Source organism: Muscardinus avellanarius, assembly GCF_963383645.1.
Source record: "Muscardinus avellanarius genome assembly, chromosome: 14".
Lineage (NCBI taxonomy): Eukaryota > Metazoa > Chordata > Mammalia > Rodentia > Gliridae > Muscardinus > Muscardinus avellanarius.
The window spans coordinates 10,747,135-10,763,099 of NC_137800.1; the positions used below are offsets into that span (position 1 = coordinate 10,747,135).

At 40.6% G+C, this 15,965-nt stretch overlaps 1 protein-coding gene across 1 annotated transcript in view; it reads right to left on the bottom strand.

Moving 5' to 3' along the window:
• CDCA2 (cell division cycle associated 2) overlaps window positions 1–14,994 on the bottom strand; it is a gene marked incomplete at both ends in the record, with an annotated part of 47,131 nt that extends 32,137 nt beyond the window's left edge. The window contains 5 exons of the mRNA XM_080710205.1: window positions 906–1,027; window positions 2,869–3,019; window positions 12,471–12,634; window positions 14,666–14,839; window positions 14,931–14,994. Of these exons, the coding sequence (XP_080566331.1) occupies window positions 906–1,027; window positions 2,869–3,019; window positions 12,471–12,634; window positions 14,666–14,839; window positions 14,931–14,994 (675 nt within the window). The remainder of the gene's footprint in view (window positions 1–905; window positions 1,028–2,868; window positions 3,020–12,470; window positions 12,635–14,665; window positions 14,840–14,930) is intronic.
• Between the last annotated feature and the right edge of the window lie 971 nt (window positions 14,995–15,965).

Sequence of the window (15,965 nt, forward strand, 5' to 3'; positions counted from 1 at the left end):
ATCTTCAACAATATGAACTGTCTCTTAATTCAGTAAAACTCAGGTTGGTTATTGCCTTTTGAGAATCTTGACCGGCTTTAAGTAGTATTAAGCCACAAAAATCTCCTTGATAGAAGTGAGCAGAACAAGGAGAAACTAATATATAATACCCACTTTCCCAACCAGTACTAAACCAGTCAGGGGCAGCAACCTGGAAGTGTAAAATGCCTAGACCTGCAATTGGTGAGCTGTAACTGATGCTTAAATAATCTGATCATTCAGATTCTGCTTTCCCCAATGGATAAAAAGCAGCCGAGGAGCAAGCCTGAACTCATTATCAAACCATCTCCACCTACAATATTACTTCATGCTGAAGATTCCAAGTCTTCATCTTTTCACCAAGTCTCCTTTGGGAGATCAGTAGTCAAAAGTAAACATATCTATCAACACTGTATTTAATAAGTACTAAACCAGCCAGGTGTGGTGGCGCATGCTTGTAATCCTAGCATTCGGGAGGCTGAGACCGAATGATTGCAGTTCGCGAACGGCCTCAGCTATTTAGTGAGGCTCTTTGCAACTCAGTGAGACTCTGTTTCAAAATAAAGAATAAAAAATAAGACTGGGGGTATAGCTTGGAGGTAGAATGCCCCTGAGTTCCATCCCCAGTATAGCAGAAAAAAAGAAAAAGTACCAAACTCATATTAGTAAAATTAATATGTAGGAAACACATACGCACACTCACACATTTAAACCCCCAAAACAATATGGTACAAGGAAACACTGATGCTGAAGGAAGCCTTGGTATGCGGAGACCCAGAGTGGCATTTCTGTGTGTAAAGGACACGAGTCACCTCTGGAAGGCCTGCAGGAGCCTCAGCGGCACGCGTCCTGTCTGCACCAGGACCAAGGATCTGCAGACCCGTTACTCTTCTTCCTGTGCCGCTCAGACTGTCATCAGAGTTGTGAGGGGAGGATATTCTCCGCCGTTTGGATGATAACTTCTCAGGGAACTCAAACTGCTGACATTCACCAAGACTTTCCACTTTGGCTATATATACAAAACACAATCATATAGGAATAAAATTTTCTTTTACAGTATCATTTAAAAAATACCATATAACAGTTTTAGAAAAACTCAGTGTTTGTGTCTAAATTATCAATGAAAGAAACAATGTGTTACATTTTCTTTTTTTTGGTGGTACGGGGATGGAACCCTTCTACCTCCGGGCTACACTCCCAGACCTATTTTATATTTTTATTTGGAAACAGGGTCTCTTAAGCCAGCACGGCTGGCTTTGAACCTGAATGATCCTCCTGTCTCCGCCTCTAAGTGCGGGGATTACAAGCATGTGCTACCACACCTGGCAATGTGTTACCATTTTTTACACAGAAAATGAAACTAAAACAAAAGGCAAGAGAACATGATACTAAGTGGATAATAAATTTAATAATTAGAATTAAATGTTTTTAAGACCTTAAAATGTACAAATATACACTAAAATACATGTGTATTTCTGATATATCTCATTCTTTCTAAATTTACTACAGTATCTTTTACTTTGAATATTTTTAAAGAACATGGCTATATTCTATCTAATACTGTTGCTTTTTTTGTCTATGATTTTTGTTAAAAATACATTTGTAATGTGCCTCAGTTTTTTCTAGCTACAAAAAAGGGAATTTAATGCCTTCAGAACCATAATAATGTTTGACAACTCAGGTAAAAATTCAAATAGCAGAAAAGTATTTGTTACAAACAACAAATACAAATAAAAATATCAGAACGCGATGTGTACAGGGGAGAGAGGTAAACTGGACTCGTTTTGGGCTAACAGTGCACTGCATACAGGAAGCGCTGAAATTCACTTGAAGATGGTTGAATAAGTTAAAAAAGAAGTACCTCCACGCTTAGAGTACAAAGGGCCAGAAAATACTGGTTGCAGAAAGGCCAAGATTTTATCAAGTTCTGACATTTAGATTACTATGTGATTGAAAAAGCTAGAAATGACTAAACATAAATCTAAAAGTTATAGCAAATACAGCAGACCATTAAGATATCAGATTGGATATATTTGTGGTTAATTTCAGGATTGAGAAATGTTCATCAAAATTAACAATAATCTATAAACAAAATTTAGGTTTGTAAATTCAGATTTGCCACATATTCTAAAGCTGAAATGAACTATCTTAAAAAAAACTTAACTGTAATCATGTGGAAACGAAGGCTCAGGAGTGCCTGGTATTAGGATTTTTCAAAAGAAACCAGAATCCAGATTTTTGTGTGAGATGTCTCAAATTTTAAACATTAGTCTCCATGTAAAAATACAACGGAGACGGACACGATGGCACATGCCTGTAATCCCACTTCTTGGGAGGCTGAGACAAGAGGATCACAGGTTCATGAACAGCCTAAGCAACTTAGCAAGGCCATCTACAACTTAGTGAGATTCTATTTCTAAATTAATAAATAAATAAATGAACGAATAAAACAGGGCTAGGGGTATAGCTCAAAGGTAGAATGCCTCTGAGTTCAATCCCTGTCAATAAATAAGCAAATAAGAAAGATACAACTGGAGCCAGGTGTGATGGCACACACCTATAATCCCAGTACTTGGGAGGCTGGGGCAGGAGGACTGCAGTTTCAAGGACAGCCTCGGCAACATAGCATAACTCTAAGCAGCTGAGCAATACCTTGTTTCCAAACAAAAAATTGTAAGAGGGTTGACGGTGGAGCACAGAGGTATACCTGTGTCCAATCCTCACTACCACAAAAAAGATGCAACGGGGCTCTGAAAAGACAGCTTTTGCACTAGGGACATAAAGCTTCATATCCTGGATGTTTGGCTTTATAAACATATAAGTCAAACTGAGCCAGTTCTTTCTACTCACTCAAGCCCATTGCCTCAGACCCTCCTCCTGCTTCTGAGAATGCTGGACAGTCAGCCATCTTCTTGTTTTCCTTTATGGAGTGAAAAGCTGACTGGAAAGCAGATATTCGCTCTCTTAATGAATTAACATTATGGTACAGTCCAGGGCTGCCCTGTGGAAGACAAAAATATAGAGGGTATTGAAAAGTAAACACGATTTCTATATTCTAGGCCTAAAACCACTGAATCCAAAGCTAAATACACAAAGACATTTGATCCCAAGTGATGAACGGGTGCAGCAGAGCTCTTCTCCCTGATAGGACACACTTTATGTCTGCACTCTGGGTACGCTGTAGTCTTCTTGGTCTCCCCTCTACTCCTGCCGCTGAACAAAACCTGAGCAAAAAGGAAGAGCCGAGTGGTGTCAACAGATGTGTGGCCACGCGCCGGCTAATACAGAGACGAGGGAGCCTGTGGAGAAGGCTAAGAGAGCAATCAAGAGGTGTCTTAAAAAAAAAAAAAAACCTGGCTGATTTCAGGTGAATTATTTCAAAGATTCTGAGGTTTTCTTCCAAACCTTAGCATTCATTCTAAGACAGCCCCAGGAAATCGAATTTGGAAAGAGATTTAGCAAAAATGTTTGAGAGAAGATAGCCAGGCTAAGAGATTACAGGGAGGGCGTAGGCGGATGCTCGCATACAAATACTGCCAAGGTCCCAGAGTGAAGCAAGGAGGGAGGGGCAGAGGAAACCTGCTTATTTAGAAATTTTATCACTCAAGTTCATCTGTGTGACACTTCTGTAACGTGCTAAGTTTCAGCATTCTTCTTTCAATCCAAGGTGCTCTAGTTACTCATCCTAAGCCCACATATGCCCTCCTCCCAAGGAGTCTAGAACAAGAAAGACACTGTACACTAGATCTGGCATCCCTTCCCATCACCTCTGGTTGGCCCTACCTAACTTCTCCTTGACTTAATGGAATCTGGAGGACACTCATATCCTTAGGACTAAAAGCCAGCCATTCATTTAAAATACAAAGTCAAAAGCAGAGACAGGAAGATTGCTGGCTCAAGGCTGGCTTCAGCAACTTAGCAAGACCCTGTTTCAAAATAAAAAAATAAATAGGGTTGGAGGTATAGCTCAGAGATAGAAGACCCCTAGGTTCGTTCCCCAGTATAAGACACACACACACACACACACACACACACACACACACACACACACAGTGGGTAAGCCGACAAGCTTTCTCAAAACCCTAATAACATGGCAATAGGCAAAATATTAGTAAAACAAAATTTTATGCTAGCAGGGATAGCAGTGCTAAATAAGAGCAAGTAATTTAAAAACAATTGAGTTCTGTTTGTATAAAAACCAAATTACTTTACTAAGCCAGGCGTGGTGGTGCACGCTTGTAATCCCCGCACTTGGGAGGCTGAGACAGGAGGATCGCACGGGTTCAAAGCCAGCCTCGGCTACTTACTGAGGCTCTCAGCAACTTAGTGAGACCCTGTTTCCAAATAAAATATAAAAAATAGGGCTGGGAGGATAGCTCGGAGGTAGAAAGCCTCTGGGTTCTTCTCCCAGTACCACAAAAAAAAAAAAAAAAAAAAAAAAAAAATTACTGATTAAGCTCTATACCCAGGGCTTTCTTTTGGGAGGGGGTAGTAACATATTCCCCTGGCAGGGAATGTGTAGAATTTTTTTTAACCCACACCAACAGGCAAAAGTAAAGTAAAAAAATTACCTTCTTTTAAGATATCATATGGAGAAAAAGTAAAGTCTTGTGATCATGTTTGATGATCTGTTTATACACTTGATTCTATTCCTAGTTAAATATACTCACAGAGCAAACTCTACTACATAATAATAGAACATTTCAAATTCAAATACACTTGGTGATGTAAACCTTTATGACATAAACAGCACATAATATTCAAAACAGGCTTCTAGGCAACTCATGTATGAGTGGTAGAGACAAGGTTATCTCAAAGACTAGTTGAATGTGCTGTCTCCTACTCATACGTGAACATAGGAGTGTTAGGGATGAATTCTAGGGAATCTGCAAACAAATCACACAAAGCCAAAACTACCCTGGCGAGATGACTTATTTCTGTAGAAAGATGTGCAACTGAAACAAAGTCTGGTTAGCGAGCACACGGGGCAGACAGCCTGCTGGGCTTTGCTGCCTAACAGGATCCTGCCCCTCACCCTGACTTAGGGAGGGGTAGGGTTCACAACTCTGCGTAATTGGCTACTTTCCAAAACAGTAACTTTTAAGTTTAACCTCTGTGAGCTAAGATGCACAACCAAAACTAAGATGGTTGACTTCTGGAAGATACCTGGTCAACTAAAGGTCAACTACGAGCTAAGATGGATGAACAAAACTAAGATGCTTCCAAAAGCAATTTAGGAAATTCAGGTGGTGGGGTATACAAATACATGTATCAAAAATGAATGCCCATGTTATAGTTACAAAATGAAAAAAGTACATTTCTATGTAATTTGCTACTTTGACAGAAAAGATGAATTTTACTTCTTACGGTAGGGTAGCTTAATATCCTAGGAACTTGAAACACTTTGAAATGCTGCCTTTTTTTAACGTTAAGATTTACAAAGCTTTTGTGTTATATGGAAAATAAAAATGCTGTTACAATTTTAGTATAACACGTAGCCAGATGGTGGACTCACCAATATCAGCTATCCACGCTACAGCAAGAGTCTTACACAAAAGCCTAAAAATGCTTACATTTTGGTTAAGGCCAGACAAACTCCAAGTTTCCTTAGTCAAAACTGTTTGCTAAGCCGGGTGTGGTGGGCACATTTGTAATCCCAGTACTTGGGAGGCTGAGACAGGAGGATCTGGGTTTGCTAACAGCATCAGGTACTTAATGAGGAGGCTCTTAGGCAACTTAATGAGACCCTGTATCAAAATAAAGAATAAAATACAGGGCTGGGGGTGTAGCTTGGTGGTAGAATGCCCCTGGGTTCAATCCTCAGTACCACAAAAAACAAAAAAAAACAAAACAAAAAACTGTTTTCTACTTCCTGCTGGAGGAACATGACAATGTTTATGTACAAAGTACATGAAATAGTCAAAATGTACAGCTTTTGTGATGCTTAGTCTAATGAATTGTGTTGTCAGCCCACATTCCCTGTGTTCCAGAACCTGTCCCAGGGGCTCAAGATCCAGAGTGAAATTCTGAGAACATATTACAGTAGTTCCAGGTACCTGAGATATTACAGGGAAGATAAGCCACAAATGTGGCTGAGTCACTAAAGTGAAGCACACAGTGAGGAGGTGCTGAGGGAGGGCATTTGGGCAGAACAGCAGAGGGCCTCCGCAGACACCAGGGGCAGGGCAAAGCCAGCATGCCCACTGACTGGAAGGCAAAGGAAGATGAGGGCACAGGCAGAGCTCAGACCAGGGAGGGGGAGGTAGAGGCTTTACGAAAGGTTTGGATTGAGTTCAGGGATAAGATTCTAGGCAGCACACCCAACGATCTCATGAATACCTACATATATCTTTTCGAGCTGTGAAATGGTTGGTGGATTAGGGAGAGAGAAGTAACCCATCAACCTGCTGCAGAACCCCAGAGAATCAAATATATTAGAAATAAAGACTCTTTTCTATCAAATAAGCAACAGAGAAATGTACTCCTTTCCATGTTGGGAATGTAAGTTAAGCATTCATTTGCAACTATGGCTTGGGTCTATTATGTGACTTGTGTACATATATCTGTATGCTCCACTTGCAGACTCTCCCCAAATGTGAAACCAGTTTGTTCAGAGTGTACTTAACTTTGTCCTAGCAGTAAACCAGTCAATGCAGAGTATACTCTAAACTGTGATTGTAAACTATCTGTCCTAGCAATAAGCCAATCAGCGCAGAACAAACCCTAAGACTTTATCGAAACTGTTTCTTGTCTATATTAGAGAATAGCCAGTGGCCTGGAGTTGTGAACCTAAGCCCTCCCCAAATCCAGGTGAGGGGCAAGATGGGTTAGAGATGAGAGTGACTACAGTGAGCGGCCTACACACCAGGCCTGCTTGGTTACCAGACTTCTTGTTGGTCGCATACCCTTTTGAAGAAGTAAACTGCCTTGCTAAGTTACTTTCGCCTTTATGAATTTTTATTTGTAGCTTCCCTAAAATCCATTTCTAACAGGTACTTCTCAAACAACAGTTAAGAGTGGACTTTGCCGGGAGTGGTGGGGCACATTTGTAATTCCAGTGCTTGGGAGGCTGAGACAGGAGGATCGTGCAGGTTCGAAGCCAGCCTCAGCTATTTAGTGAGGCTCTCAGCAAATTAGTGAGACCCTGTTTCCAAATAAAAAATAAAATAGGTCTGGGAGTAGTCTAGGAGTATAGCCCAGAGGTAGAAAAGGCCCTGGGTTTCACCATAAAAAAAAAAAAAGAGTGGACTTAAATCAAGAGGAATGTCGAAGCTGTATGAGGAGTATTTGAGCCCACTAGTCTCTCCACAAATAAGAAAGGGCCTTATGTTCTATAGGAAGCATGAACATGGTGGGATATACAAATCCAGGAGCAGCCAAAGACAGGAGTAACTATCCTCCATGAACAGTAATATATCCAGCCATAATTCCAAATTTAACTTTTAGAGCTCTAGGACCAGGTTTATACCACCAGAAATTCCTTTCAGGAAAGCAGATCAGACAGAGAAAAGATCCAAAGATTGTATTTGGGAGTTTTCCCAACAAAAAAGTGGCACTGTTATCCAACACAGAAATTCACAAGTTAACAAGCTCTTATTCGACTTCCGGAAAGATGGCGACCAAGAAAAGTAGCATTTACGAGTCCTGCTAGAACTCGATCTCTGTTGCCACAAAACCAGCGCTTTTCATAGCCAGAAAACACCATCAGCAGAGAAATAAAAAATGTAAACACAAGGGACAGAGAAAAAAAAGACAAGAAGAACAACCATAGACCAGAATCAAGTCCATAATGCGGCAGCAGAGCCGCACTAGCGCCATCCTCCCTCACAGCACCAGGTTCCAGAGAGGAAAGGTAAGCAGGAGCTGATGTGAGCAGCTACGGATCATTCGGGTGTAATTCAGCAGTTCTTTCAGCGCAATGAACATCTAAAGCTCCCAGTGGCCAAGCTCATCGCACCTTCCAGGGACTCAGAACAGAGCTCAAAACCAAAAAAGAAATACACCAGCCTCACGGCTGAGGGTGTGGTAGCAGCGCCATATTGCCAGCAGCGGAAGCGAGTTCACCGCTCCCTGCCACAGCTCCAGATCTGTGTGCACAATAACCGTGAGTGTAATTGAGGCCCCTAAAGGAGAAATCTCTCTACTGCATTCCCAGGGACTTGTGTAGCTGTGATAATCTCCTTGGGCCAGATATTTTGCAGTCCAACCCAGTGAAGGAGTAGCTGTGGCAGAGATACCACATCCTAGTCGCAGCTCCCCGTGGGAAAACACCCAGCCCGGCACCCCCACGGTCTTACGCAGCCTCGATTAACTTCCTGGGTATGAGACTTTGTGATACAACCCAGTAAAGGAGTAGTGGCGGCTGAGATTACCACAGACTCGAGATACAGAGCACCCTAAGTGAAGTCGTAGTGATCCAGGGAAGGCACAAAATTCTGAAATCATGGGAAAGAGGAACAACAATATAGCAATGAATGCCCACAACCCCATATCATCAGAACCTGATAACAAAGAAATCCAGAGATCTCTAGAAGATCAAATCAGGAATATAACTGTAGAAATAATACAGGACTTTTGAAAAGAATTTAGAGAGAGTCTAAAAGAAATAAAGGAAGCAATCATTGAGGTAAAGGCCTCAATTCAAAGTATGAACAATTGATTAGACCACATGGGGAATAGAATCTCACTCATAGAAGATCATCACTCCAAAAACGAATGCATAATTTCTAACTTAGAAAAAAAAAATCAGACAGCAGGAATCTGACATTGAAAAACTATGGGCCCATTTTAAGAGAGCTAACCTAAGAATAATCGGAATAGAGGAGGGAAAAAAAGGTGAAACCAAAGGGATCAATAATCTCTTCAAAGAAATAATAGCAGAAAATTTTCCAAACATAGAGCAATAAACTTATAGAACTCCCTTTAGACAGGATCAGAGAAGAGGTTCCCCACACCACATAATTGTCAAAATGACTAATGTGGAAGCCAAGGAGAGAATCTTAAAGGCAACAAAAACAAAAGGCCAAGTGACGTTCAGAGGCAAACCAATTAGAATCACTCCAGACTTCCCAAACCAAGTCATGAAAACCAGAAGGGCTTGGAGTAACATATTCCAAACTCTGAAAGAAAACAACTTCCAGCCAAAAATTTCCTACCCAACACAACTATCTATCAAATTAGATGGGGAAATAAGAAGCTTCCATGACAAACAGAAACTCAAGGAATTTATGTCTTCAAAACCAGCACTAGAAAAAATACTCAAAGAGATTAACTACAAAGAATAGGTAATACACACCAGAACCAAAGAAACAAGATTTTCCATCCAGCAGACAACTAAGCAAAGAAGAATATATTCATGTGTTTATAGGTTAAAATCTTTGGCAATTCATTATTTCAGTCTTTTACCTATTTCTAAATTGTATTTCTAAATTGTATTGTTTGATTTTATTGTTGCTAATTTTTAGGATCTCTATTTGGAATATTAATATACCTCCAGATATAACATTTGGAAATATTTTATCCCATTCTAGTAGTAACTTTTAACTTTGTTTACATTGTCTTTCGATGTACAATTTTTTTTTATTTTTTAGGAAGTTTGTTTATTCTTTTGTTGCTTGTGCCTCTGAAATCATATCCAAGAAATCACTGCCAATTTCAATGTTGTGAAGTGTTATGAACCAGGTTTTCTTCTAAAAGTTTATAGTCTTAAGATTTATATTTAGGTCTTTTAGCTATTTTGAGTTAATATTTGTATATGGTGTTAGGTAAGGGTCCAATTTTATTATTTTTTATGTAAGTATTATTTTTCAACAATATTTAGTGAAAAGATTATTATTTCCTTCACCAAATGTTCTTGGAAACCTTGTCAAAAATAACTTGACCACATATGGAAGAATTTATTTCTAGGCTTTTTATTTTACTCCACTGGTTTATATATCTGCCTTTACAGCAGTACTACACTGTTTCGATTATTGTAGCTCTATAAGGTTTGAAATCAGAAAATGTACATCTTCTAGCTTTGTTCTTTTTCGAGATTGTTTTGGGTATTTAGAGTTCATATTTCATGTTAGGATAGATTTTTTTCTGGAAAAAAAAAAAAGTACGATAGTTTTACCTTAAAAAAAAAAAGAAAAAAATTCTTCTATAAGAAAGAAAGCAAAAAGAAATACTGAAATGTTATCTCTATGTGATCAAAAGTTTTATATCAGACAAATTAATCTGTTATGTGAGATCATCATTGCTAATTTTGGATAAATTGCTATAATAATAGATGTCAACCACTAAGCCAAGCATGGGAAGGAGGAATGGGGATAGAATGGAGTGGGGGTTGGGTAGGGGCTAACTGGGAGATGTGTGCATGTATGTCTATACAAGTTTTCATCCCATTATGTATGAATACAGTGCACCAATAAAAAAATTTTTTAAATTAAAAAAAATAAAAAATAAATAAAAAGAACAAAATTACATCATTTGAAAAAAAAAAAAAAAAAAAAACCACAAGCTCTTAAGCACATTAAGTTCCCAAACATGTTTCAAAATGCCTTATCCATTTGTGTGTGTGGTACTGGGGACTGAACTCAGAATCGTTCTACCTCTGAGTTACAACACAGCTTGCTTGCTTGCTTTCCTTCCTTACTTATTTATTTTAACCCAGGGCCATTCTACATCCCCAGCCCTACTTTATTCATTATTTTGAAACAAGGTCTAAGTTGTACAGAGTCTCATTAAGTAGCTGAGGCTGGCTGTGAACCTATGATGCTCCTGTCTCAGCTTTCCAAGTACTGGAATCACACATGTGTTCTACCAAGCCTGGTCCTCAGCCCTATATTTTAATTTTTATTTTCAAAAATTAAAACTTTATTTTTAATTTTTATTTTCTCCCTTAGTCATTGAGTCTCATTACACAACGAAGCTGTCCTTGAACCTGGGATCCTCCTGTCTCAGCCTCTCAAGTATTAGGATTACAGGCCTGTGCTACCATGTCCTGCTTCAAAGTGCTTTATTTTGAAATGATGAACAATCTTTTGAAGAAAGTATCGAACAGGAGACTGTCTAATAATCAGGCAGCAAAAAGAAACCTGAAGAAAAAGAGATCCTGCAAGATGAGAAAGAAAGCCTCAAAACAAACCACAACAAAATAAATATTCTTCATAAGCCAGGTGTGGTGGTGCACACTTGTAATCCCAGCATCTGGGAGGCTGAGACAGGAGGATCACGATTCGCGGACAGCCTCAGCTACTTAGTGAGGCCCTTTGCAAAACAGTGAGACCCTGTTTTAAATTAAAGAATTAAAAAAAATAGGACTGGGGATGTCACTTGGAGGTAAATGTCCCTGGGTTCCATCCCTGGTAGTGGGAAAAAAAAAAAATCCCCATGAAAAAGCAAGCAATATCAAGAACCAGAAATCAAAATATCTGTTGACTGAATTAATTACCAGGATGAAACTAAGATAAACAGGAGTGATTCCTTTAAATTTTTGATGAAAAAATTCAACCTCGTTTTTTTTTTCTTTTTTTTTTTTTTTGCGGGTTTAGGGATGGAACCCAGGGGCATGTAACCTCCGAGATACACACCCTGCCCTATTTTTTATTCTTAATTTCAAAACCAGGTCTCACTGAGTTGTGGAGGGCCAGCTGAGGCTGTCCGCGAACCGCGATCCTCCAGTCTCAGCCTCCCGAATCCTGGGATTACAAGCGTGCGCCACCACGCCTGGCTTGAATAAACTACTTTAAAAGAGGAAGAATTTAAAAAAGAATTAAAAAAATGAGGAAAAATTTCTCTTTTTCTGAATTAGTCTTACCCACAGGTACTGAAAGATCTCCACCTTGGCACTTCTTTTTCGGCGATACCAAAAATCGCAATTTTTTAAGAGGTAAAATGTGGCATAAATCTTTCATAATAAGCTCTGTATCACTATTTGACTTTTCAGGTGCATGTATTATTGTGAAAAAATAGCTAAATATATCGTCATTAGAAAACAATTGATTTACTTCTTTTCACAGGGTTGTCCCAAATATATTGCCCTGGGACATCCTTACCTAATCCCTACACACCAATATTGTCCCTACACACCAATTTTATCAACTATTACAGATAGTTCTGATAAAATTATTAGAAACAAAGAGATAAGGTACTAAAAGAAAAGGCTGCAAAACAATACCTCACCTCATTCTAGAAAAAAAGCCATTAAATTAAATAGAAAGTTTGCAAAATAAAATACAAAACTCCTCTAGAAAGAAAGCCATTTCTATTCAAGGTCGGACACTTACCATATCCATGTTTAGCATCTTTATTTAAACTAACTGCATATTCTCTGTAAAACACAGAAAGCATTCTCTTTCCAGATCTAAAACAGATGATATACACTAGAAAATGGTGTCCTGAACAAAAGCTTAACAGAGTAAAGCATTTCCCAAGCAGAATTCATAATGAAAATTAGAAGTAAATCATACCTGAAAGGGAAAATCCTGTGCCAAAGGTGACCTTGCCAAAGGTGACCTGGCATTCTTAATATTTCGCTGCTGAGCAATGAACCGGATCAGATGGTTTGTTTCTGGAGAGCCCCGGGCACCAACCGTAGAACGTCGTCTAGACTTTTTAAGGTAGGATGACTTTCCTGTAATGACACTCTCATATGAATTGGAACAAAACAAGGCACTCATCAGCAATCATATCCAATGCCGATGACATGCCAGCCTGACAGAAAAACATGATAAACACGTGCTACAGAACACTAATAGAGAATTATAGCAAAGCTGCTCATCATGATTGGTTGGACAGGGGTCGCTGTTCTGTCCTGATTTGGTCCATGCTCTAAAACAGTGCCTGGTCCACAGAAGACATTTGTGAATGTTGGTGAACATATATACAAGCACATTTTAATTAGTAGTTTCATTTTTGTTCCATATTTCCTGAACAGAGGTGAGTAATGGCTTGCTTCTGACTAAGAACTTCTCTTTTTCTGAATTAGTCTTACCCACAGGTACTGAAAGATCTCCACCTAAGCACCTGTACAGTAGTCTCCCCTTATCTCTGAGTTCACCTGCCATGGTTTTAGTTAACTGCAGTCACACACAATCTGAAAATATTATATGGAAAATTCCAGAAATAAACAATTCACAAATTTTATTTTATTTTTTGTGGTACTGAGGATGGAACCCAGGAGCTAACTGTAATATGATGAAATCTTATACAGTTTGTCTCTATCCTAACCCAAGATGAAATAATCCAGTTATTAAGTCATTTAGTTCAATCTTTTGGGCTATCAGACTATTATGATCTGACAGTCCTTGTGTTCAAGTAAACCTTGCTGTACTTAACTAAAAACATACAACTTTTACTACCATAGATTGTTATGACTATTTTGTTCTGTAACTAGTTGTTGTTAAGTTCTTACTATCCCTAATTTACTAAATAAACTTTACACAGGGCATGGTGGTGCACACTTATAATCCCAGCACTTGGGAGGCTGAGACAGGAGGATCACACAGGTTCAAAGCCAGCCTCAGCTATTGAGTGAGGGTCTCAGCAACTTAGTGAGACCCTGCTTCCAAATAAAGTATAAAGAAAATAGGTCTGGGAGTATAGCCCAGAGATAGAAAAGCCCCTGTGTTCCACCCCCAGTGCCACAAATAAAACAAACTTTATGACTGGCATGTATGTGTAAGGAAAAAAAAAAATATATATGTGTGTGTGTGTGTGTGTGTGTGTGTGTATAAAGGGTTTAGTATTATCCTCAATTCTAGAAATTCAATGAAGATATGAAACACATTCCATATGGAGGGGGGGAGCTTATTCTCTCCTGACAATTTCTTTTCTGAGTTACCTACTTACTAAATTTTGCATACACAAAAATGAATCCAGCTTTTTTAAGGTCTAAGAGTGCCATTCTTCAGGAACACGAAGAGGTGCCACTCTGGCCTGGTCTCATTCATGCTTTACCCAGCCTGGTGCCATTAGACTGTTCAGTATCCTCCACTTCTAAGTCAATTCAACTTCCCGATTTCTTTCCTCTTCTAAGTCAATTTCATGGGTGAATTTCTATTCTACAGCTTGAAGGAGATTTTGTTTGTGATTTTTGAAGGAGGTACATCCCAATCTGAATGTTATATTTTCTTAACTACTCTTGAACTTCCTGAGTTTTTATATATGAACATAAAATGTAGGACTATTCATATTATACACCCTCTTGGGTCCGATGTGTCAAAAAATGGTCCTCTCACACACTGACACAGTTTTCCAGGATGGGCACGGGACACAAATAACTTAGAAACATCATGCTGGGTGCCCTGGGTCCCTGGTGTGCTAAAGGAGCTATACAGGCGCACAGGAGCCCCCTTGAACAAGTAAGTTTGTAGAATCAGTCAATTTAGACACCTATAGTAATAGATGAGTAAAACCAAGTTATACTTTTATTACGGTGGGGGGGGGGTTACACCTAGAAGCATACAACGGACTGATTTTGTTTCTTATTTGGAAAGAGGGTTTCACTAAGTTGCTGATAGCATAACTAAATTGCTGAGGCTGTCCTCAAACCTACAATCCTCCTATCAGTCTCTCAAGTACTAAGATTACAGGCATGCACGATGCACAACCATACCTAGCTAACAGTTATTTTTAAACCTGAAAAGCAGACCAATTGTCTTACCTGAAGAATTTTTAACAAAGCTTTCGGGTGTAATTCCCAGTTGCTCTACAGTTACTGTGGAAAAGTTCAAGGGTGTTTTAAAAACATCTGGTGCGCCAAGATTAGGAGTTGCTTCTGCAGCACATTTCTGGGGAGTCACGAGCGTCCCAGGTTCCAAAATGAAAGAGGCATTTTCTGAAATGGACAACATGTTGTAGGGGCTAGCCATCATTCTGAGGACACGTAAACCTTAAATTTCACAAGGAGGCGAGAGATCACCACATACCAGCGTTATTCATGGCAGACTCCTTGGTCTTAGGGGGCTCCACGTCATTTAAATTCGTATCCATCTAAAAGATGAAAAAAAAGAGAAGAAAAACAAGACATAACCCCACCACCAAAATTAATGTGGCTAGGCGGAAAACCTCACTCAAGACTGGATCCAAATACGATGTACTAGCATGCTGAGAAAGTACTCGAATTAGAGAGGAGGAAATGGGGTGAAGTCCTGTTAAGGACGAAACAAAGCAACCCCAGTAGGATTCGCCGGGGCTTCTCAGCTTTTCTGGACATCCGAGTCAACTGGGTAGCCCCTTAAAAGAGACACCTGTGTGCATTCTCAGAAACTCTCACTCGGAAGAACTGGAGGACACCCCCCCCCCGCCCGGAAACTTGAATTTAAAAGAGAGACAGCACCCCGGGTGTGCGGGCAGGCCCAAAGAAGGGCACCGCGTCCGAGGGCGGGATGCGCCCAACACTTCGCCCGAAGCCCAGACCCCGCCCAGCCAGGTCTACTCGGGAGCTCCAGGCCCGCCAGAGCCGGCTCCTCCGGGCTCCCTCCAGGGCTCCCTCCAGGGCACCTGCGGCCCACCCCAGCCGCCCTCACCGTAGCGCGACCGCAGGCCCCGGCGGCCGACTCTCACCGGGCCCCAAAGCCGGCCGCCCGCCGCCAGATTCAAACCGTGGCCCCGCCCCTCGCGTCGGCGTCGCTTCACCGACCTCTACGCCGCGCCGCGCCCGCACGTGCCGGCGCGCGCCCCGGGCCGCCCAGGCCTCCCCCTCGCCGGCCTCGGGCACAGGGGCGGCCTCTCGGGACCGGAGAGAAGCCACCGCCAGCTGCGGGCGACCCGCTCGCCCGAGAGGCCAGCTGCCAGACGGAGTCTCGGGGACTACTTTCCGTGAGGTCTCGCGGAGTAAACCTTTAGTTAACTGTTAGCTCCGCCCCCTACGTTTTGATTGGATATGGCAAACTTCGAAAAGAATCACTGGACCAATCCTGACTGAAAGTGGGACTGGCTCTTTTACCCTGTCTGCCAATCCT